Genomic DNA, 23,619 nt, shown 5'->3' with positions numbered 1-23,619 from the left:
ACGATTTGGTGAACAGGGCCTCATCACTTGCAACACGAGTTACATTAACTGATACGAAGACCAGTTCTTAGCCAGCTAGAAGAGTCTATTTTCCAAATGGGGCTTTGATGTATTTCTGGATGAAAACTTGGAGGGACCTACAGGGGAGTAATTTAGAAAGCCCAAAAAGAATTCATTAAGATTTAAAAAGAAATATTTCTTGTTCCAAGGCCTATGACCTGGCTACACAGTAAATATCAATACAGTTGTCAAAACAAGGATTCATGCTCTATCTGCTGTTCTCATATTTTTTCACCATGCATACACCATGAGGCACCATCAGAGATATGATCAAAAGTCCAACAGATTCAGGATCCTATCTGCTACAGGTGTTATTATGTTACTTGTCGAATACCATACAAATCTGCCGTCAACTCCAGGTGACTGGTAACATCATATATCAAACTCAAGTAAAAGATGTTGTTTTACAAATTCCAAAATAGGGTGTGAAGCCTAGCACCTGCATACATGCTTCCTTCTTATAGAGCTCACTTCAGTATCACTGTACCTGCAATCAGGCCAATCTCACAGTTTGGATCTTCATATCCACACGTCATCATTGTCCCAACAGTGTCATTCACCACTGCTACAATGTCCAAGTCAAACTCCTAAAACACAAGTCACAATCAGTAGCAGGGTCCCAGAGGAAGAGGGAGGGTGCATTAAATACACCAAAAAGAGCAGAAAAGAATAGCTCACGTTTCTTCTCTTGATGGCCTCTCTCAGCATATCAACAACATCTTCTCCCTCGCAGTCTGTTGCCTTGAAACCTTTTGTCCATCCCACAAGCGTTCCCTGAAACAGAAGGAAAAGAAAACCATAAGTGGAGATAAAGAGAAGACTGTACATTCCAAATATCAGTCTTTTCTTGTCTCCAACTTCATCCCCCCACACACTTTTTTTTTTTTATTAAATAATGTGTTTCCCTGAACAGGTTACTGTGAGTGTCTAGTGCACAGTGTGTGCACGTGTATCTTTGTTACTCAACAGCTGATGGTAGTGACTCCAAGTTTACTCAGCTATTTATCAAGACACGGCCAACTCAGTGCCTTCTAACACTCTTATTCAGAAAATCTTCTAATCTCACCTCCTGTGCAGGTAGTCATCGCATTATCTAGGAGGAAGACTGTAAAAAATACTTTTGCTGTAAATAATTAAACACCCAATAAACATTAATTAACATCTGCTAGTTAATTTTTGGCTCATTTACTGAAGGACACTTGGTATGATGTGACTAATCCAGGCAACTCTAATTTATTTCTTTTTGGATAGTGACCTGGCCTGACAGAAGTAAATTTCCACGTTACATGATGTAATTGACCTTCTGGTTAGTAACTGGCTCTGGACTTTCTGTCCAAATAAGAAAAAAAGAGGGCAAGTGGGAGAAAAAGCTGCTCTTAAAAAAATCCCTAGCAAGTTCTAGCAACAGGAAAAGACCAAACATAAGGTGACATACTATGGGACTCTGACACAGATGGGTCTCACTCAGGTGGTCACCACTGCTGGGGTATTTGTTTCCCCATCGTTTGTCAAAACCTAAACACTGTGCTGTAGGTTTGGAAGGCACATTGAAGTGGTTTCCCCACAAATAGCCAAGTCCTGTTGCTAAAACTCTCAACTGTGATCTGAAAATTGAGACAGAACAGACTAGCTTCTAGATTTAGAAGATATTGTGAAACCCTTCAGGACATAAAAGCATTCAATACAATACTAGTCTCTCATTTCCCCGGTATCCTAGATATTTGACTAGAATTAAGCAGCACAACTTCCCCCGCCCCTCTTTGGACATGCATCAAAATAATTGAAAATTATTTCTTCTTTTTTTTTTTTTTTTTTTTCTTACAACAGATCTGGAAAGATGAAGATACGTTATCTGTCAAAAAGCTCAGTTCTGACACTGATACTCAACAAAAAGAAACTATTGTAGTGTGGAAGTTAGATTGTCAGAGCTGTGCAACACAATCAGGAAGGGATCCTGGGACTGTAGCTAAGCAAGTAGGAAGCATCTGTTATCTCTTGCCATTGAGGAGTTAAGGCAGCGTACGAGATTCCTGGGCTATTAGAAATACAGTCATTTCACTATCTTAAGGGCTTAATCTTTATAGAATAAAAGCAAGTTACATCCACCTCTTATGAGATACAAGAGGTTAAAGTTCTACCTACTCATATGCATATATCATGATACCTTTCTCATGAAACACAGCTAATTTGCACAGTAGAGTAATAAAATCCCCATAAAACAGGTGAAATATTCTCTCCAAAGACTAATTTGTGTGCACACACACACATACATACACCTCTCTCTTTTCAACCTTGTAAAGTCCTACTTGGAAGAAAAGATTTTGAAGAAGAGCTTTTTGCTTGCGATCTCCAAACCAGCAAGTCACCCTCATCCAAATTGTGTCATTTACCAAGCAGATGCACAGCTGCCATTTGACCTGTTCTGTGTTGCAGTTCCTACCTTGTCAATGCTGGCTTGCCTGCACGGGAAGGAGAAAGTGAAGCCCAGAGGCAGCCGAGCACCTTTAATCCCCATATACTCCAGGAAGTCTGCTATGCACTGCACAATATGGTCAAAGAGCTGGAAAGAAAGAAAAAGCATACAAATCTCACTGTAATCCCATGCAATAGGCCTTGGCTGAATCACTTAAACATTCATTAGAGGTTACCTCTTCCCCGGTCCCTTGCATGATCTCCAAAGGAATGGCAAAGATTTTGTTATACATTTGCACTGATCTTCTCCTCCCGCTTCTGATTTTGACCAGCAGAACTCTAAAATTTGTCCCACCAAGATCAAGGGCAAGGAACTTTCCTTTCTCTGTAAGAGAAGAAAGTTATTTCCTTTTGGTGCATTTCTTGCAGCATGTTTGCCAGTCAGAATGGCATACTCTGCCACACGTCCCCAAGAAGCTCCCCTGTGCCAATGATAGCACACTGCTCCCTACGGCATTTTTCTTCCCCGGTCCCTTGCATGATCTCCAAAGGAATGGCAAAGATTTTGTTATACATTTGCACTGATCTTCTCCTCCCGCTTCTGATTTTGACCAGCAGAACTCTAAAATTTGTCCCACCAAGATCAAGGGCAAGGAACTTTCCTTTCTCTGTAAGAGAAGAAAGTTATTTCCTTTTGGTGCATTTCTTGCAGCATGTTTGCCAGTCAGAATGGCATACTCTGCCACACGTCCCCAAGAAGCTCCTCTGTGCCAACGATAGCACACTGCTCCCTATGGCATTTATCCCATCGGCCTGCTAGCATGGGGCTGAAGGACCAGCCAGACAACATGACAGGAAGCCCCAGGTGGCCAACATAAATCATCCTGGCATATGCCAGAAAAATTGGCATATCCCCCCCGGGAATACAGACTTTCCTGAACCACCTCCAGGTGATCAGGAACTGACTTTACCTGTTCCATCGGGTGTCCCACAGACATATGTGGGTAACATCTTCACCGTGGCACTGGCTTGCGTCTCTCGCTTTAGCCCATATTCCAGCTCAGTCCTCATTTTGTTCTTAACTTCTCTGAGGGTCTCCAGGGAAAGCAGAAATGGTGCGAGAGCAGCATCGATCTGCTTGCGCTGAGCGGCCAGCCTGTACGCCACCGCTGTGACCATGGCAGCCCCCTTCCCGCTGCCGCTCACCGACAGGAGGAACCGAACATCACAGTTGGGGACAAGCCTTCTCACCACCTTGTGCAGGCGTTTGGCATATCTGCAGGAGCAAGGAGTTTCTTTAGACTCTCACAGGCACTTCACGCATGGTTTACTTCACATACACTTCCAATACACACACACATCCAACAGCACAATGCTGAAAGGCAGTCAAGAGGAGCACAAGGTCAGAAACTGGTCTAAGAGATGGGTACAATGATCCTGATTTCTGTCTATTCTGCAGAACCTGTAGACTTACAGGAACGCGAAGATACCTCTAGAAAAGTGCCAGTGCCAAGGGAGAGGAACACTGGAGAAAAGCCAGTGGACAGTCACAATCACAAACAGAGGGTGAGAGTCTTCATCTTCAACCAGACTTCCATCCAGTTTGGCAGAAATGTTTGGGAAAGCACAGGTTCAAAGAGCAGGAGGTAAGAAAGAAAAGAAAAAATCCACAGTGAACTGAAAGTGCCTTGGAGTCACTTGAGGAATCAACTGCCCTTCCCAAGACACCACTATCCCACGTGTCATGTTGTCCCCACCCAAGTCCTACAGCTCCTGAGGCAGTTTTGAACCCTCTGCACTCCACCAGATCTCACCTCAGCCCTGCAGGAAAACCAGAAGTTCTCTGAAAAGCCACACATACATGCAGACAGAGACTCTTTGCAACACCAACATGTGGCTAGTAATCACCAAATCCTCTTTAGATACTTACTGGGGGTGGGTTTTATAGAGTCCCCCATCAATCCCAACAGTGGTTCGCATCCTTAACAGTTTTTTATTCTCTCTCAGTCGGGTCAGTATGGCTGCTAAGGCAGCAGCACAGAGGTTGGCCGAGCGGAAGGAAACGATGGTGCAGACGTGCTGAACAGCAATGCAGTCCTCTTCGGAGGGGAACAGGTTCAGTTCTGTAAGGATCTCTTTTGTGTTGCTCAGACCCTCCTTATATCTACCCCAAAACAAAAGAACACATCGTAAGGATATGAAGGCAACACATAAATCAATATCTGCACATTGGCTCAAAAAAAGAAATGAGAGAAGACCAGGGCACAACCTATCAGGCAGCACCATAATTGGTTCCCATAAACCAGTAATGTCTTTCCCACACTATTCCCAGAAGTACTCGGGGGAGAGACGAGACTTTTAAGAGGCTGCTTCTTGTGGTTCAGTTTTTGGTGAGAGTGAGACATACTGATTAGCTAGCCAAGAATAGAACAGGATAAAATATTTATTCCACAAAAGGAGAGCACAGGAATAGACGTAGAGCTTCACTCAATGCAACAACGAAAATTATTCCTGGAGTAACAAGGAGGACCAGGATCCCTCTTCAAAACACCAGAATCTGTCAGTTTTCCATGTAGTCATCCATTAGCTGATTCAGAGTCTGTACTACATCTCCACAACCCCAGTATTCCCACATGACAGAAGCTGAAAACTGCAACAATCAACCTATGTATTCAGGTCTCCAAAGAGGTTATTTAAACAGCCTGCATCTGTGACAGATAACAATACATTTTCCACTGTGACACTTCACTAAAACTTTACCTTCCACCAATTCCTGCTTACAGAAAGATCAAATTTTCTCCTGGGCAAAAGCAAAATCAAGGTGAACAGTTCAGGACTGTTCCCAGTACTCAGAGATTATAATTGCACACTCACTATAATTGCTGTGCTTGTGAAAGACTAAACGCCACTCTCAAACAGCATAACGCAAGTTCTTACTTTTCCATTGCAGCCACGTGTTTCAGTTCAATCGTGCCCTTAGTAAGCAGAGCTGTTGACGCTTTCCCATTGAAGAGTAGACCTTCCTTTGTCATTTTTAGCAGAATGAGTCTTACAAGTTCTCCCAAATACAGGCTGCTGATCATCTTCTCGAACCTGGAATGGGGCACAGGAAGGATTACAGGTGTTCACCAGCGAGCCAGAGCTACAAAGAGTTCAAGTATGAGCATATTATATTCTTATGCAGGTTGATTCACATTTAAGCATGCATAAAAGGGGTTTGGGAGCAAAGTTGTAGATAGGATGCCATCCTGAACTCCCGGGACCCAGCAACAGTCCCTGAAGCTAAGTGAGAGATTAAAGAGAATTTTGAAAAGGCTTGCAAGCAGCTCAGCCAGTAGAAGCAGTTTTGCTGAACCAGGCTTTAAATATGCCCTTTGTTTACCTTCCTCCTCTCTCTACTCCTCCACAGCACCATACCAGAGTAACCACCTATTGTTAACAACATATTCGCAACTGCAGCAGCATTCCCTTGGCCTGTGAGGCAGGGAGGTGTGAAAGCTACCCACTCTTCTCAGAAGGGAAAGGTCTGCGTAGGACAGGACCAGGATCAAGTCAACTCAGGCTCACTTAACCCCATCCTTGTTCCAAAGGGAACAGGCACATGCTGGAAACACATTCAAAGAACTCAGACTGCAGAGCCAAACCAGTCAGGGAATCACTTACAGTTGTTTTCCAGGATTGAGAGATCCCAGATCGAGCTCCCGATCAAACTCCGTGCGGAGGTCGTCCAAAGCACCATCATCTCCAAAGGCCCCCCACTCTGTGTTAATGCACATCCTCCCTTCATCTCCTTCCACCAGATCGATGTGTCTCATCTCCTCCATGTAGCATGCGTTGGTGCCAGTCCCTGTGTGTATTGGAGACAGTGCACAATGTGTCTCATCTCCTCCATGTAGCATGCATTGGTGCCAGTCCCTGTGCGTATTGAGACAGCACGGATAAATTACCTGTTTGTTCCAGGTTTGCTTTTGGTTTGTTTTACATACATACATTTGGGAATAAGTCAATATATTGTCTTAGGAAGAAAATATAAATACATAACCCTGTGGAACTGGATGCTAATGTCAAGCCATCTGCACTTGTTAAAGAATCATTTCACAGTGAGTGAAAGAATTCAAAGAATCATTTCACAGCGAGTGAAAGAATTCTGGAAATTAATCCAAGGCTTGACTTGTTTGAAAACATTTTTTCTTTTTCAAATGTACTTTTATGTGCCTTAAAAAAGCCACCAAGGTGCGTGAAGTGGAGACACTGTGGAAAGCATAGCTGATCCTAACTACCGGACGTGAGAGGAATTCAGCTTTCTCTGGACAGACCGACAGTCATTTTCTATACAGTCAGCAGAAAAGTTTAGTATGCTGGTCACAACTGAACCCAGACAAAATGGGGACTGTGGTATTTGATGGCAATGTGATCAGCATAAAAACAGCTGCTTTACAGAAGGCAGCCAGGCTTGAAAATCTGACCATTGTTTTTTCCATTTTCTTCCTGCTCTTTCCTGTACTGGGACACTCCCTTCTACTGCGCAAATGTCAAGCCATCTGCACTTGTTAAAGAATCATTTCACAGTGAGTGAAAGAATTCTGGAAATTAATCCAAGGCTTGACTTGTTTCAAAACATTTTTTCTTTTTCAAATGTACTTCTATGTGCCTTAAAAAAGCCACCAAGGTGCGTGAAGTGGAGACACTGTGGAAAGCATAGCTGATCCTAACTACCGGACGTGAGAGGAATTCAGCTTTCTCTGGACAGACCGACAGTCATTTTCTATACAGTCAGCAGAAAAGTTTAGTATGCTGGTCACAACTGAACCCAGACAAAATGGGGACTGTGGTATTTGATGGCAATGTGATCAGCATAAAAACAGCTGCTTTACAGAAGGCAGCCAGGCTTGAAAATCTGACCATTGTTTTTTCCATTTTCTTCCTGCTCTTTCCTGTACTGGGACACTCCCTTCTACTGCAGATTTGTTAGGACTAAACAAATGAGGGGGGGGAAAAAAAAACTACTTAGTGAACAGAAAAAAATTACCAATTATGAGTCCAATTTCACAGCGCGGGTCATCATATCCACAAGTCATCATGGTTCCCACAGTGTCATTGACCAGTGCCAAAACATCAAGGTCTATGTCCTAATAGCATAAAGATGGGTGATTAACAGGAAAAAAAAAAAAAAAAAAAAAGCTTAGAAAGCCCCCTGTGTGTTAAACAGCATGCAGATATACACCCCCAGTTGTACTTTGAAGGCCTGGCTCAGGAAAGCTCTTCAGTTGAAAGACACACTGCTTTCTTTTATAACTCTATCCCCACAACTCTGTAAAGTAACAAACATCTCTAAATTCTCAACTGCTTGGCCAGCCAGGATCTTTGCCTGCAGGATTTGTGTTTCCCCAATCCAACCTCCTTTGCCAGAAAAGCAATAAGTTATTGCTTTGAATTTTGTGCTATGCTAGCACTTCCCCAATCCAACCTCCTTTGCCAGAAAAGCTTTGAATTTTGTGCTGTTAGTACCCATGTATCTGTCCTTATGGGCTGCATGATAGAATAACGTCCTACTGCTGGAGCAGATCCCATCAAATGGGACAGAAAATATACATACATAAACACAGCTATTCAACACAAGGCCATGCACCAGTATCACACTCAAATAAAAAAGCCTTTCCATCACAGCTGTGCAGTTTTCCTTTCATGCTAAAGTATCTTGATAAAGTAAAATCGAAGTTATCAAAGGATTCTTGTAACTCAGATGCCAGCACTAGCAGGGGGCTGGATTTACCCAGGAAGCCTTAGATCCTTTGCTCCTGCTAACTACAGCAAGGCTGATGCAGAGAAAAAAGTGAACCAAAATCACGGCTGGATTTTTACCATCTGAGGAATCAGAAGAATTTCCACTTTGCTACAAAGATGTCAAGGTACAGAAAGATGCTTTTTATTTCTTAGATGGAGTTACTGATAGCAACATGAAAAAAAAAAAAGGCTTTCCAAAATATTAAAACATAATGTTATTCAAAGGTATAAACTAGTTCAAGGGCAGATTTAATCATGTCTTTCTGCTGAGCTTAAAAATTACAATCAATCACTTCATTAGAACTGTCTAGATTGGAAGGGACCTTTAAGATCATCTGATCATCTAGTCCAACCATCAACCTAACCCTGATAAAAACTATCACTAAACCATGTCACTAAGCACTATGTCAACCCATCTTCTGAATACCTCCAGGGATGATGCTGCAACCCCTTCCCTGGGCAGCCCATTCCAAGGCTTAATAACCCTTTCAGTGTAAAAATTTTTCCTAATATCCAATCTGAACCTCCCCTGGTGCAACTTGAGGCCATTTCCTCTTGTCCCATCACCTGTGACTTGGGAGAAGAGACCGACCCCTGCCTCTCTACACCCTCCTTTCAGGGAGTTGTAGAGAGTGATAAGGTCTCCCCTCAGCCTCCTCTTCTCCAGTTTAAACAACCCCAGCTCCCTCAGCCTCTCCATCCCACAGGCAAGCACTGGTAGAGTTAGGCGCACCAATCTGAGATGAGATCTCCCCTTCCAACCTTCATCCCACAAGGCAGGCTATGAAACACAGTGTGCATCCACATCTTACCAAGTAGGTTCACAACAGACTCCCTTAGACAGTGGGGCCATACTGGTTCACTGTCAGGGCCAGCCTGGTTTATCAACATGCAGTTGGCATCACTGTTAGACTGGCCTGGGGCAGCCTGAGTTGAAGCTGCATGTCACCTTCCATGACTTCAGCTCCAAGAGAGACAGATCTACTCGATATACAGCTACCTTGGACATTTATTACTGGCTGTCCTTGAAGGATGTCTGACAGTTCCCAAACAACCCACATACCCAGAGCTGATTCCCCAAGAGGACAACCTGGGGCAACTCAGGTTGACCTCCTGCAGGTACAAAACTTGCCTTATGCTTCTGGAGGGCCTTGCGCAGAGAGCTGACCACATCGGTGTCCTGAGCTCCTCGGACCTTGAAGTGTTTTGTCCAGGCAAGAAGAACTCCCTGCAAAGTAACAGTCCAGTGACCCAAAAGCTCCAACTTTAGCATACAAACCTGCCATAAAGACAGCTAAGACCAACATTCATGGAGAAGCCTACAATGTCTCTCCACGTGTTAAATGTGGGCCAAAACATGTCACAGCAGAACACCTCACTCTGAGGTGCCTGTAAGTACAAACATAACTACACAGGTACAGTAATCAAGTCCCAAGCCTGCATATGCTTCTCCCTGTTCTTCATTTAAAGCACGTGTGGCTTTATGATGCTCATCACAGACTAACAGCCTTAAGCACAAAGTGCTTGCAGGACTGGGAGCCAAAGCACAGGTGCCTAGAAATAAAAGAGAGGCTAGAGTAAGAGGCCACAAAATGATTGCAACCAGCCCTTCGTTTTCCCATGTGGTCTCTCAAACAGCTCAGCTTCAGGTCTTTCCTATTTAAAATCAACTATAAAAAAGAAACATGCTTCAGGACACAAAAATATGTGCTTTATAGACTAACAGGTCTTCATACAAGGGCATGCAGTTACTATGGAATTGAGTATTGATTAAGTAAAAGAATAGCTTTAGCTTAAAGATCATGTTGCCTTGAGATCAGAAATGAGTGTTTGAATGGTAGTCAAGTTTAGCTAAATGCTAATGGTCATCCAGGCCTTCTCCAGAGCGCAGTGTAAACATGACCCCACACAAAGGTCACACAGTAACACTCTGATGCAATAGCTTCTCGGGGTTCCGCAAGGAGCTCGGCTTGCCAAAAATATTTCTTTTTGCATCTTACCTCTTCCAATTTGGTCTGTTTGCATGGGAAAGAAAATGTAAAGCCAAGAGGTAACTTCTTATGCTTCAGATTTTTGGTCTCCATGAAGTCTAACAGACAGTCAGCAACGTAATCAAAGAGCTGCATGAGAAAGGAGAAGACAGAGTCAGGCTGTGTACAGCAGGCATGCACTCAAGCACCAGCACCACCACCACAGAAGAGCCTGCGTGCCCTACCTCGGCTCTGTTCCCCTGTATGACCTCCTTGGGTGTGGGGTAAAACTTGCTCTCCAGCTGGCTGCTCTGCTTCCCATCATCGGACACCTTCACCTGGTGGGCACGAAACTGGGAGCCACCCAGGTCAACAGCAAGGAATTCACCCTTCTCTGCAACACAAGTGGGCAAAATGGGCAACCATTACTGGGTCTGGATGGCCCAGACGCCACGCTGAAGGCCACAGTCCAGGTCCCCTGCCTCATCGTGGCCACAGGTTCTCCTGCTCCATAATGGCTGGTCCTTATCCTACAGGATTGAGAGCATCACTGGGAAGGCTGACAGGCTGGCAACCCAAAGCAAGGGTAGCAGGTCCACCCTGTTAGTGTGCCATGTGGCAGTTAATTTCATTTTTATTTAGCAGCTTGGTTTTACACACCCCGCTCCTTCCACAGCAGCATGTTTTCAAGCTGCAGAAGAATAAGCTTCCCAGGAAGAGAGGCCCAAAAGCAACTGCAAGGCCAACCAGAGCTAATTTGCCACCCAAAATCAACCAACACCATAATTTCCAAATGCCTTTGGCTGTTTCTGTAAAAGTACCATTATGTTTCTCAGTTGGCAACACTCTTAAATACATTCTTCTCTGGCAGGAGACCTCAGATGGAAGGACAGTTAGGCCTCACCGCTACAATAAAACAATTATCTATCCCACACGTAGGAGAAGGTCCTTCCCAAAAGGAAAATGCAGTGGTACGTGCATAGCTTTGCATGATCTTTGTTTCACAGTCCAAACACCTGACAATTTTATCAAGTCTGGCCCTGAAAGGGAACGAAGCAGGAAATTCTACCTGTAATACCATGGTCAGACAGCACAAAGGTGAAGAGGCAAATTGGGTTACTCAGTAAACTGTAACATTAGTCACACCATTAATCCCTAAATGATTAAAGGCTGCTGATGCTCCATACGGGTGATTTCAGCTACCAATGCTGAGGGCGCCGACAAATCTGAAAGTTCGTTGCTATTGCAAATGGGAAAATCCAGCCAAGTTTGAGATGTTTAAACCTGCTGGAAGTTTTGTCTGTAACCAATAAGGATTTTGTAAGAGGGCAAAAATAGAAAAATCGATGTGATACTTAAAATAGGCGGTGTGTCAATAAGACATAGCCCAGCTTGACCCTGCAGCATGTCCTTGACACAGCGGAAAGGTCACAGCGGGCCAGGAGAGCATTGTCCAAAGCTGGCCTTGAGGAACATGAAGTCTTGCAACAGTGATACACGCAATTTTCCAAGTCTCCTGACATCAGGGGTTCCCTGTTATTTCAGGCCAGGGTCAGTGCCACGTGAGACCTCAGGACCAGTGACAGTCACCGAGATAGCAAGGCTTAAGCTAATATTTCTTTTTCTTTCATGAAGGTTGCAGCAAAAGGAAGAGTGCCCTTTTCCAACCAGGCAATTTGAGGGGCAGACATCCCTCATTTCAAGGTACTAGCCTCCAAATGTTCCCTTTATGCCATTAAAGCTGTTATTTCTCATTTAATTGCAGGAAAATTACCTTCAGAAGAAATAAAATCCTCTGGAAATGCGGTACAAAGGAAACATTTCTCTTAATTGTTCTGCACAGCTGTCATACACTGAGTCCTGACCTAGGCCAGACACAGAGTCCTGCACAAATTCACAGACTTGGTTAAACCTGGGAAAAACATAATTTTTCTGTCAGCCTGCACTGCCGGGAGCCAGCTGAGCCAGGAGAGTTATTTTGGATGTACATACTTCTCCGAACAAGACAGGCTTTTAGATCCTACCTCACCTCACATCCTCCCAGAGGACATCACTGCACTTTCTCCCTCTCTGTTTAAGTCTCGGGGGGCAAATGGAAACAAGGATCCAGCTGAAGAAGGCTGTTTCCTGGTAGACCCAATCCAGAAGCAGATTTCCCCAATGCAGAAGGCAAGGAAGGGCAGGAGGGGATCACTTTTTGGGGCAACAGTGCTGAGAGGGGATTCACAGCTCTGAGAACGCAACGTTGCAGCCACTGTGAGGGGTTTCACTCCCAGTGAGAAGACAGGAGCAGCATCATCCTGCCTTCCCTGCAGCTCCACAGAGGCCATGGCCCCAGCATCGCCTGCACCTGCAGCACCCTGCACTGCAGGGTCTGGGCTGTAGAGGCTGCCCTTGCCGTGTCCAGCTACAGCTCCTGCAGCAAGGCCTGCACAAGGTACAGCCACATTTGTGGATGAAAGGGGCTGGTTTTGGAGCACTTGCTAGGTCTTTTCCGCAAACAAGCAGCGCTAAGTCAAAATCCACCCGGTGCACGGAAAAAACCCCCTCTGCCAACACTCCCCCAAGCTGCTGTCTCCTCAATACACAGCTGCTTTCTCAGCATGAGAAAGGCTTCGGTGACCTGGAGCCTACCCTGTGTCTTTGCTGTGCTGTCGTGCTGATGGGGACCCATCCCCTTCCCAAGCCAGCACGGCTGTGATGGAGCTGGGGGAACCCACCTGAGCCATCGGGAAGCGAGCGCACAAATGTCGGCAGCATTTTTACTGTGGCCGTGGGGTTCGTGTCTTTCCCCAGGCCCTTCACCATCTCGGCCTGGAAGCGAGCCATCACGTCCAGCAAGACATCGTCGGAGAGACGCATGTGATACAGGTACCTGTCAACCTGGAAAGAGGAAAGGTGTTACTCGGGAGGCTCCTCGGGGCTCAGCAGCTGCCCCGGATGAGAACTGACATCGTCGGAGAGACGCATGTGATACAGGTACCTGTCAACCTGGAAAGAGGAAAGGTGTTACTCGGGAGGCTCCTCGGGGCTCAGAAGCTGCCTGGGATGAGAAGTGCTTTCACGCTACAGGAAGACTCTCCTACCTGTGCTTGGGAGGCTTCCTTTATCTCTGTCTGCAAGCAGAGAGAATGCAGGAACCTCCCAGCCACTTTTCTAACTACTTTTCTAACTATCAGGAGTGCAGTTTGGCATGAGGGATCTGAAAACCCTGAACTCCTGGTCCAGCAGCACCCTGCATTATGCTAGACAAGAATTACTATGCTCCTTCCCACCCACATGATGGATATGAGGCTAAACAGATCCTAAGGTGACAGCAGAATTCCTTCCACATACGTAACAAGCTGCAGGTGAGCATACCACCTACGCAAACCCCACCTCATTCTACGAGTTCATTTCATTTTTGACCTCAGCACCTGAATTCCCATGACCATCAGTGCCAGCAAGCTCCAGGACATGATGAGAACTCAACATTAACTCTTATAAAAACTGTGTTTTGAAAATGTTTAATGCAGCCTTGGTGAATTACCGTGGAAAAGTCAGCCGTCTTTTCTGATGGCTCAGTAGCTTGCCAACATATATAAGCCCATGAGACTTGCTTGAGACCCTAACAAGCCATTTTTACACCATTCTCTCTTCCTGTACATGTAATGAACTAGAACTGTAAAGTGTCTCGACCTGGAGAGAATTTGACCTGAGTCAGGTCTCCAGAAAATGTCATCAGTACCCAAGCGTGTCAGCCACAACCTGAAAACATCTATTCAGCTACTGCTTCACTCCACAGACAATTAAATTTGTTGGCATGCCAAGCCAGAGCTCAAAGCCTTTTTCTCACTCCAGCTTTGCCCTCCGTTCTCTTGTGATTCCAGGATTACATCTAAAACAAACACATTTTTGAGTGCAATCAATATCCTTTCTTGTGGATCTATAACTCGCAGCATATATCAGAATCAAGGCCAGTTGAATTTAAAGGGAACCAAAAGCATCTATGAAGCAGCAGACACTCATTCAGACAAACCGGCCAAGAAACTAATCAGTGCTTCTGTACAGCTTAATCAGGGCAAAACTTAAAGTTTTTGTCTTCAAGACCACACACTGCTTGGACTGACATTTACCTGCAGGGCTGGATGCGTGCCTGTAATTAAGGTGGCCTAGAAACTACACAGCTGGGTACAACAAAGGATTAACACAGCAAAATAAGAATCTGTCAGCATCCAAATGCTTTTAAAGTGGGGAGCCAGACTTCAGTGTTGTATGAACAAATATGATGCAGGCATAATAACCCTGTGCTCCAAACAGCTGGATGTCCCCTGGAGGGTAATCTGTGTTAACCATCCTGCTCCCCGTGACATAAGACTCAGAGCCAGAGGTGGTGGGCAGGGGAGAGAGGTGAGACACCTCCCAACACTCAGCTCTTGCACCCTGGGTTACAATATTACACTGCTTTATCTGTTTTCAGAGCATTAGTCCCATTTACACAGGGAGGTCTGGAGGGTTGGGAGAACATGGACAAAAAAAATCCTACCAGCCACGAGGCAGGATTTGAAAGGTAGCATTGTTTAAACAGAGGAGAACACAGGTTGTAGATAAATTGGTTGCAGGCATAATAACCCTGTGCTCCAAACAGCTGGATGTCCCCTGGAGGGTAATCTGTGTTAACCATCCTGCTCCCCGTGACATAAGACTCAGAGCCAGAGGTGGTGGGCAGGGGAGAGAGGTGAGACACCTCCCAACACTCAGCTCTTGCACCCTGGGTTACAATATTACACTGCTTTATCTGTTTTCAGAGCATTAGTCCCATTTACACAGGGAGGTCTGGAGGGTTGGGAGAACATGGACAAAAAAAATCCTACCAGCCACGAGGCAGGATTTGAAAGGTAGCATTGTTTAAACAGAGAACACAGGTTGTAGATAAATTGGCCTCTTCTGCAATTTGGACTAGCCACCTATATTAATGAGGCACAAACTAATTACCTATTCACAGTCCTATTTTAAACTGATGGTCAGCAGTGACCCACCGTAAAGAGCCAGGGCCCTGAAAGTAACTCCAGCACTTACCTAAGAGCGAAACATACACACAGGGAGGACAAAGTCTTAAACCACAAGATGCAATTGGGAAGCAGCAGCAGCTGCCTTTGGATACAGCTGTGCCTTGAAAAGGCCATTATTTAGATGTTTCTTTGTAGCCCTCGTCTGCAAAAGCACTTAATTTCCTCCAGGCCTTTTTTGAGGCCCCATCACTGTGTAGGATCCACCATCTCAACCCAAGCATCAGCACTGCTGCTTTTTTAGGCACATCAAAAAAAAAAAAGAAAAAAAGAAAATACAATGACTGGAGACATACAGCACTCACTCTCTCTCACACAGACCTAAATATCCTTGTGATAGAAGTCCCTGTGGGAAAAAAAAAAACTAAACAGTAATAAAAATGACCATGTCTGTTTGCAGAGAACACGCGCTAACTCCGTGTTCCCCACAGAAATTGCACTCCCCACCCTGTTTACCTACAACCATAGAAGGAGACAGTCCTCTCTGAGGAACTAGATAAGACAGAGCCCAAGAGAGCCTGCTGACTCTCTGTCCTGATTTACAGCCAGAGCAAGGGCCTGCTGACACCCCATTTGCTTGTAAACACAGGGATGGCCAGGCCGTGCAACACCAAACTGTCGTGCTGCCTCCCTCCCAGTGCACAAGGACAGTCCATGTTTTTAAGTGTCTTGCCTCAATTATGGAAACAGCACTGTTTTCATGGGAGGAAGGCTCTTGATCTTGCCACTGTAGAGCAAATAAGCCTGGGGAGGGAGGGGTGGGAAGGCATTCCTTCTTTCTAATTAGGGAGAAATCAACTCTGCTCCATACAGCCTACACTGGGCTTCTTAAAAGAGAACTCCAAGGAGCACATGGTCTCTGGTCTCTTGCCTTCAGGCAGGGCTAGTTTGCACCCAGCAGTAAGAGTTATGTTTTTTAATGGCTTTGCCAGAATCCCTCTGCCCTCTCCTCTCCACTGTCCCACTTCGGGAAGTCCTCCCTCAACTACTGGGTGTTTCTCTGAAGAGGCCGGTCCACCCAAGCACTAAACCACAAGATCTCTTACTTTCTTAGTAAAAAGTAAGAAGAGATAGCGCTGTCTAGATGAGAGATCTTAGTGAGAAAATAAGCCTGGGGAGGGAGGGAGGGGTGGGAAGGCATTCCTTCTTTCTAATTAGGGAGAAATCAACTCTGCTCCATACAGCCTACACTGGGCTTCTTAAAAGAGAACTCCAAGGAGCACATGGTCTCTGGTCTCTTGCCTTCAGGCAGGGCTAGTTTGCACCCAGCAGGAAGAGTTATGTTTTTTAATGGCTTTGCCAAATCCCTCTGCCCTCTCCTCTCCACTGTCCTCACTTCAGGGAAGTCCTCCCTCAACTACCGGGTGTTTTTCTGAAGAGGCCGGTCCACCCAAGCACTAAACCACAAGATCTCTTACTTTCTTAGTAAAAAAGTAAGAAGAGACAGCACTGTCTAGATGAGAGATCTTAGATCTGATCCTCACACGAGGAAAGGACATTGGGGCCCCCTTCTGATCATATTAAACCCTAGGGATAGAAGGGCTATGACTGAGCAACAGGGTCAGAGACTGTTGAGATACCAGGACCTCTCTTGGAATGCTGCTCTTCAAGGCAGAATTAGTGGAAGAAGGCCCCTAAGAACAAGCCACACCATGTTTAAGAAAGGGCACAGAGAAGACAACCCAATGTTCCTCGCTTTGCTGATGAGCTCAGCGGTGCAGACGGACCTTCTGATCCTCACACGAGGAAAGGACATTGGGGCCCCCTTCTGATCATATTAAACCCTAGGGATAGAAGGGCTATGACTGAGCAACAGGGTCAGAGACTGTTGAGATACCAGGACCTCTCTTGGAATGCTGCTCTTCAAGGCAGAATTAGTGGAAGAAGGCCCCTAAGAACAAGCCACACCATGTTTAAGAAAGGGCACAGAGAAGACAACCCAATGTTCCTCGCTTTGCTGATGAGCTCAGCTACCCAACAGGACCTTGGATCTCCTGCACTGCCACGCGACAGCTTCACCTCCAGCTGGCTGGAAAACAAGATGACAGAGCCTGGCAACAATGGTCACCAGAAAGCATTCAATGGAGATGCCAGGAGAACAGAGGACCCACAGGGGACATGTCTGGAAACCAGAGGACCTCTGACCCAAGAAGCTTACAGGTCCCACATGGTCTCATGATGGAAAGCCAAAAACCCAGTAGAGCATGGCCATGAAAGTAGAATAAGGAAGAACAACCATTAGGCAGCTCACTCCCAGTACTGATGGCTTCAGATCTGGGCCATCTTGAGCTTTTCTAACTGTAACAGAAGGTCACATCTATAAACATCAGAGTGATCAGCCAAGTGTGGATAACCAGAGAGGAGGCACAGGCACTTCTTCCACACCAAAATTAGCTGGAACTGTCTCTTGAACCCAGAAGACCTGGCCCAAAGACACCAGGAGTCTTCCCTACCCCTGCTACAATGTGAATGACTCTGACTCCCACTCAGCTTTAGAAATCCCACCCTTCACTCTACACTTGGAAGGAGATTCAGCAAGAGGTTCCTTTCTGCCCTCAGGACTACACTGCACCATAAAGTTTAAGCACCATTTCTCCTTACTGAAGATCATTTGCTCCATTACTGGAAAAGAACTTATAACTGTGCAGGGAAAAGCACTAACCAGATCTATTTTCACATGTATCAGACGGTTTAGGTTCCAAATACTTCTTACTCCATTTGGCTGTATGGTTTTAGTAGGTAATCCCATTATCTAGTCTGCATTACATACTGCAGACCACACAGTAATCTGAGTCACAGAGTTCTCAAAAGAGGAATCAGCTAACGCTGCATCTTACCTTTTTTATTTGATCCTCTTTTAGCTTTGTGAAATGGAAAGCTAGCAAGTGGACGGCAAACATTTTCTTGAAGCAGATGGATGAGTCAGTAGTGACAGAGCTGCTGTGAGTAACACCAAAGCCACGGGTCTTGATTCACGAAGCTGGAGCTAGAGAAACTTCAGCTGAGGCATTTCCCCCAGGGTGAGATAGTGGAGTTCCTGGGAAATTGAGTCCAGAAATAAATCCATCCAGAGTGATCGGTTCAATGATTAAACTTCTGTCCCCCCCCCCCCACATCAACCCAAAGTCCCTCCCCTCCCCAGCTACACACTTCATTGTGCCAGAGCAGGCACCTGGAGAGCTGCCAAGCTGAAGGGGAGAAAAATCGATTTTGTTACTGCCCCACTTGGGAATTGTTACCACTTCCCAATGCAGTTGCTACGCAGCCTGCCCTGCTTTGCCCCCCGCTTCCTTCCCTTGGGGGGGCCGACCAGCTCCCGCCGGCGCAGTGGGCAGCAAAGCGCCATGGGGAATCTGTGGAAAGTTAAGAGAGGATTTTAGGAGGTTTCTTCCCTCTGCTCAGCGCTCCCACTTGCGAGACGAGCCCTTCTGCATGAATTAACCCTGCTCTAGTTCCACACAGGGCGCCCTGATCTGCGGCTTTTTTCCAATTAAGCTTCAGCCCCGTAAAGGAGCGAAGAGACGCACAGACCCCCTGCCCCCCGCCGAAATACCTCTTGCAGGATTCCCAGCAGAGGGATTTCGTACAGAGCATTCTTCCCTTCACCCCTCCTGAAGACAGAGCTTCAGACCAATGCAGATCCTCAGTATTGCAAAACCTGGGGAGGGGACAGATTTACCTGGCAGCCAACAGCGTTGCTATCAGAGTGCCTCACTTGATAAAAAGCCTTTAAACGGGAACACAGAGTGCCTACAGCATGACCAGCTTCCTTACACCATCAGAGCTGAATTTGACAGAGCCCTTAACTACTACTTGCAGAAGTTGATGCCAAATACACAAGTGTTTCCAGGATTTTGTCTTTCTATCAAGTGATACAGGCTACGGAAACACCGTGTGAAATGTAGACACAAAGGAGAGAAACAAAAAAAGTATTAAAAAGAAAAAAGAAAAAAAAAAAGGCATTCTCATGGGGTCATTAGAGGCTCACTTTCAAATTTCACCTACACTGGGGGTTCTTCCCCCTCCATGTTCAGTATTTCAGCTGGAACTAAGCTCACTTACTGCACTGGCAGACAATTGCTGCTCAGAATTTTGCAGAACAAGATGACAGTTACAAATTTTGTTTGATAAATCAGAAAAACATCCCCGGGGGAGAAGAGGGAGATGGAAGGGGGGAGGTGGGGGCTTGCTAAGTAATGGGAGGAAACACAAAGAACTACTGAGCAGAAGGAGAAAATTGTCTACACAGATCCAGAGTGGGGCAGAAGTAGCCAATTAGCATAAAAGGATCTCAGAGTATATTGATTTATAGCCTGAAGTGGACCCAACAATCTTACAGTATCATAAAAAAAGCACGACTGATCATCGTGCTGTGCTGTATGAACAGGAGTATAATCCACAGACACACAAAACAACACCCAACTCCATACTCAGTACCAGTCTCAAAAAGAGGACTCTGCCCAGCCCTGGCAGCTCCAGCACTTCAAAAAGGCATGGATCAGGAGATAGCTCTGCTGAACGTCAGGAGCAGTCACAGGTCACATTATTCCAGCCTTTGATCACGAGGAAAGACTGAAAGAACTGAGGGAGGGGAAGGGAACTCTCTCTGCAGAAACAAATTATACAGAACCTCTGCTAAGAAAGATTGAGGTCTTTTTCTTTTTTCTCCTGCCTTGCATCAGGGATGAACTCTGGACACTGGGAGATCCCGCCAGCTCTATTTTCCACTATTCTAGAACAAGAGTAAAGCAGACAGAGTGGCTGAACAGTCCATAAATAGGGCTTGTTCTAAAATTAGGCCTTTGATATGCAAGAGAAAGGGAGAAAAGAAAGAAGAAAAAAAGCCACTCTACCAGCCAGAAAGCACGGTTCACTTCTCCTGTATTCATCTTTTAATAACTGCTGGCTCGTTAAGTCAGACACTGACTCCCAGAGGGACTGTCTCTTTCCTCATTGTTTACCCAATGCCATCCGAGTCACAGCCCCTCTGGCCAGCAAAATTGAAAACATTACCTTTCAGGCTCCATCCCACTTTGATCCAGAGCTCATTGTGTCTGTAATACAGTAGATTTATTTTTCATTCTCTCTTTTCTTTCTTTCTCTAACGGATGCCACTGGAAAAGGATCTCAAAGATCCAAACATTACTAAACTGGCAGCAAGCTCTGTTAAATACCTGACGTGTCAGAATCACTGCGTAACTTGCTCGCTCATCCTGCTGCATTCTAGCTTTGGGCAGGCTGTTGTGTAAGAAAAGACAAGACATTATCTCACTTCCACACAGACAGCAGTTCAATGCACTAAGGGCCCAAACCCCCAGTATGTTACAGCCATTTTGCACATATTCTGGGCAGTACAACCCAGGACCAACTGAAGAGGTCAGCTACAATTGCATACAGCTTGGAGGCTTCAGGCAATGTTGTTTTTTGCCCTTTGTTAGAGCTGCACACAATAAAAGTTAGTCACAAACCCTTCCTTCCCCCTTTGTGAGGGCCAACAAGACTTCAAAGCTGTAATACCCCTCACTCTACTTTCTTCTGCAGTTCTCCCTCCAAACCCTGCCTCAAGGCACAATGGAGAATCCTGAAGAAGCCGAGAATCCTGAAAATCCTGAATTTACCTCCCACAGGCTCAGTTAAAGGCCCGCAGAGAAAAGGAGCTCACAGCTACAATAGGGAAATTCAGCTAAATGTCTGAGTGCATCAAGCACCTGTTACCTCCAGAAAGAGGTACCATATTAATAAGCATTTTACTGCTGGAGAAACGAATCTATCTTTGGTGAGGTATGAGAGGCAGCAGCAACACCGGTTGACAAGTCTGGCACCAGGGTTAACAAGGAGACAGTGGGGCAAGGCTACAGATGAGAGTCACCAGGAGAAATCCTTCTTCGTTATAGCTTATGCTTCCAAGACCAACAATTAGAACACATTTCCCATCCCAGTGGCAGCAGCTTTGTTCCCCATTATATTCCCACAAGTTCATCAAAACTCAGAACAGAAAGGGGTCCCTGTACTGGTCCCAGATATGCCCCTCCAGAGCAACATCAGGCTGCAAAGTAAAGCAGAACAGCTGAGGGGACAGACCGGAAAATCCACGGCAAGGAGAGACACTGTTTAGGAGAGATGGAGACAGTACAGACAGAAAAGAGCACATTTGATGAGGAGAAAGAAGGGTTTTACCAAGTAGTGCTGTTACAACCAGCATTTTACATTTGAAGCGTAACAAATAAACACAGGAAAAAAATAACCTTTTAAATCAATAAACTTCCAAACACCTGTAACTTGAATGCCTGAAATCAATCTGGAAATCTGAACACCTGAAATAAACAGTTTTGCAAGTGATTCCCAGATCAAGTGAACAATGTTGTCGATGTTGTCTAAAAAGAAAACGTTTCAGCACAGCCCCATGAAGAAGAGCAAGAGGCCACTCTAGCCTTCCCCAGGGGCTTGCTTGCACAGGGCATGTTAAAAATGTGCAGCTGGCATAGCTCTGCACCACACCAGTCCGGATTGCACCGCATGGGACCAATTTGGCAGCCTTTCTAATGGGAGTCAATGACAGCCACACCATTAGCTCAGAAGAAAAGAAAACTTTCATAAAAAGTCAGCCTGGAAGCGCCTGAATAAACTTCAGAGCTCTTAAAACAGTTACTATGGAGTCACTATGGAAACAAGCAATGAGTTAAGCCAAGTGCTAATCTCAGCAAAATACAAAAAAGAATGCTTATAGTCATTTAGCTTCCTTATTGCAAGGCTTGCTGCTCAAACACAAGGCTGGCTTATACCCCGAAGTCCCAGCCACTCTTTCCTTGCTCAAAAACATACACTAGGACGCAGCTTAGCGTACAATTAAAGGATAAATTTATCAAAACAGACTAGAAGCAAAGGACAGTAGCCATGTGGGTCTCCTGCAACCCAACCCCACACACACTGGGGGAGAGAAAACCAAGGAGTCATCCTTGCACAAGTGAGGTTTTAAACAGTGGTTTGCAGATTGAGCATGGAGTTTGCAGCCCAAAAGGTAAGTGGGCAAACGCAGGCTGCCAAAACCCACCTGCAGGCTGGACCAACAACCTCCCTCTGCCTCAGTCAAGTGCAGAGGACACAAGGAGGCAACTGATACCACTCAATCACGTAATCCAGGTCACAGAAGCTATTTGAATAGTACCAAACAGGACAGATTTGTTAAGGGTTAACCGCAAGCTCGCATTCTGTGCAAGTCATGTGGCTGTTAAGCAGAGGCTGTCAGGACTCTGGGAAAGCAAAGCAGAATTACTCATCCGCAAAGCAGAAAATTCAGGACATTCACATGGCCATTGCCACACGTACATAGCTGCTTGGTTCTTCTTGGAGGAGGAAAGAAAGACGGGGGATTACAAAGGAGCAAGCACTTTTCCTCCCTATCAGTCTGGTACTGAAATCAGCAGATCATGCGGACTAGAAACATTTAGGCACTGCTTGCCTTTTAGTAAATAACGGGGAAAGAGTACGTGAAACACACTGAAAACAGCTGTTACAAACATTACTCAAACTGCTGCATACTTCTTTCTGAACAGCAGCTTAAAGGACTGATACTAAGAGGAAGCAAAGGGGATTCAGAGCAGACTTTCAACCTGCAGAAATATGTGGTTGATCATTTTAGAATGTCAGGTATTTGATACCTGGCTTTTTACACTCTCCCAACATGAACACAATTAGGATCTGCAGACTTGTCTATAGCCAGCCCCAGAAATATGACTGCTGCAGCACTATTCTCTTCAGACAGCCCCAGCAACGTGTCCTAGCGCTGAAACCCCTTTCTGTGAGTACACAGGAGTTTCAGCATCTGATTCTTTCTACTCTCCAGTACCCCTACTGGGAACTCAAAAGCATACCTCAGAGCTGCTCACAATAAAAACAAATGGCAGAGCATCTTCACGTGTATGAAAGAGGCATAGCCCAGTGGTGCACTGCCTTAAACATTATCCAGTGACACTGCATCAGGAAAAAAAGTCCTTTTCACAAGAATTTAGTTCCAACAAATTAAAACTTCCTCCAAGTGGTAAGCACCTAACTTTTCCAGTTTATGATAGCCACGATAAAACAGGTTATGTGGAAATACTACTGGCACAAATATCAACCCACAAGCTGTTACTTACACTATAGGGTGTTATATAAGCATGAGAACGTTTCCTCACAAAATTCAGATAGAGCAAACAAACTGGCACATGAAGCAAAAAAACATTTATGAAGTGCAACAGAACCAGATAATTTGTATGAAACCAAATTTTAAAAGTCAAGGAGAAACAGATATGTGAATTTCTCAAAAGTAAAGAAATTATATCTATGCCTCTTACATCTGCTCTTTG

The 23,619-nt window shown here is 45.3% G+C and overlaps 1 protein-coding gene across 1 annotated transcript in view; it reads right to left on the bottom strand.

Moving 5' to 3' along the window:
* Positions 1–19,028, bottom strand: part of LOC106887076 (putative hexokinase HKDC1) — a 43,547-nt gene extending 24,519 nt beyond the window's left edge. Inside the window, exons 1-15 of the mRNA XM_014940430.1 lie at positions 18,828–19,028; positions 18,112–18,311; positions 12,947–13,109; positions 10,472–10,620; positions 10,257–10,376; positions 9,389–9,484; positions 7,502–7,601; positions 6,136–6,319; positions 5,410–5,565; positions 4,403–4,636; positions 3,444–3,748; positions 2,709–2,857; positions 2,501–2,620; positions 739–834; positions 548–647 (exon numbers count right to left, since the gene is read on the bottom strand). Coding sequence (XP_014795916.1) covers positions 548–647; positions 739–834; positions 2,501–2,620; positions 2,709–2,857; positions 3,444–3,748; positions 4,403–4,636; positions 5,410–5,565; positions 6,136–6,319; positions 7,502–7,601; positions 9,389–9,484; positions 10,257–10,376; positions 10,472–10,620; positions 12,947–13,109; positions 18,112–18,174 — 2,035 coding nt within the window. The 5' untranslated portion in view covers positions 18,175–18,311; positions 18,828–19,028. The remainder of the gene's footprint in view (positions 1–547; positions 648–738; positions 835–2,500; positions 2,621–2,708; positions 2,858–3,443; positions 3,749–4,402; positions 4,637–5,409; positions 5,566–6,135; positions 6,320–7,501; positions 7,602–9,388; positions 9,485–10,256; positions 10,377–10,471; positions 10,621–12,946; positions 13,110–18,111; positions 18,312–18,827) is intronic.
* Between the last annotated feature and the right edge of the window lie 4,591 nt (positions 19,029–23,619).

The sequence above is a fragment of the Calidris pugnax genome, unplaced genomic scaffold (assembly GCF_001431845.1).
Source record: "Calidris pugnax isolate Ruff unplaced genomic scaffold, ASM143184v1 scaffold39, whole genome shotgun sequence".
Lineage (NCBI taxonomy): Eukaryota > Metazoa > Chordata > Aves > Charadriiformes > Scolopacidae > Calidris > Calidris pugnax.
This window is presented reverse-complemented; position numbering and strand designations above follow the sequence as displayed.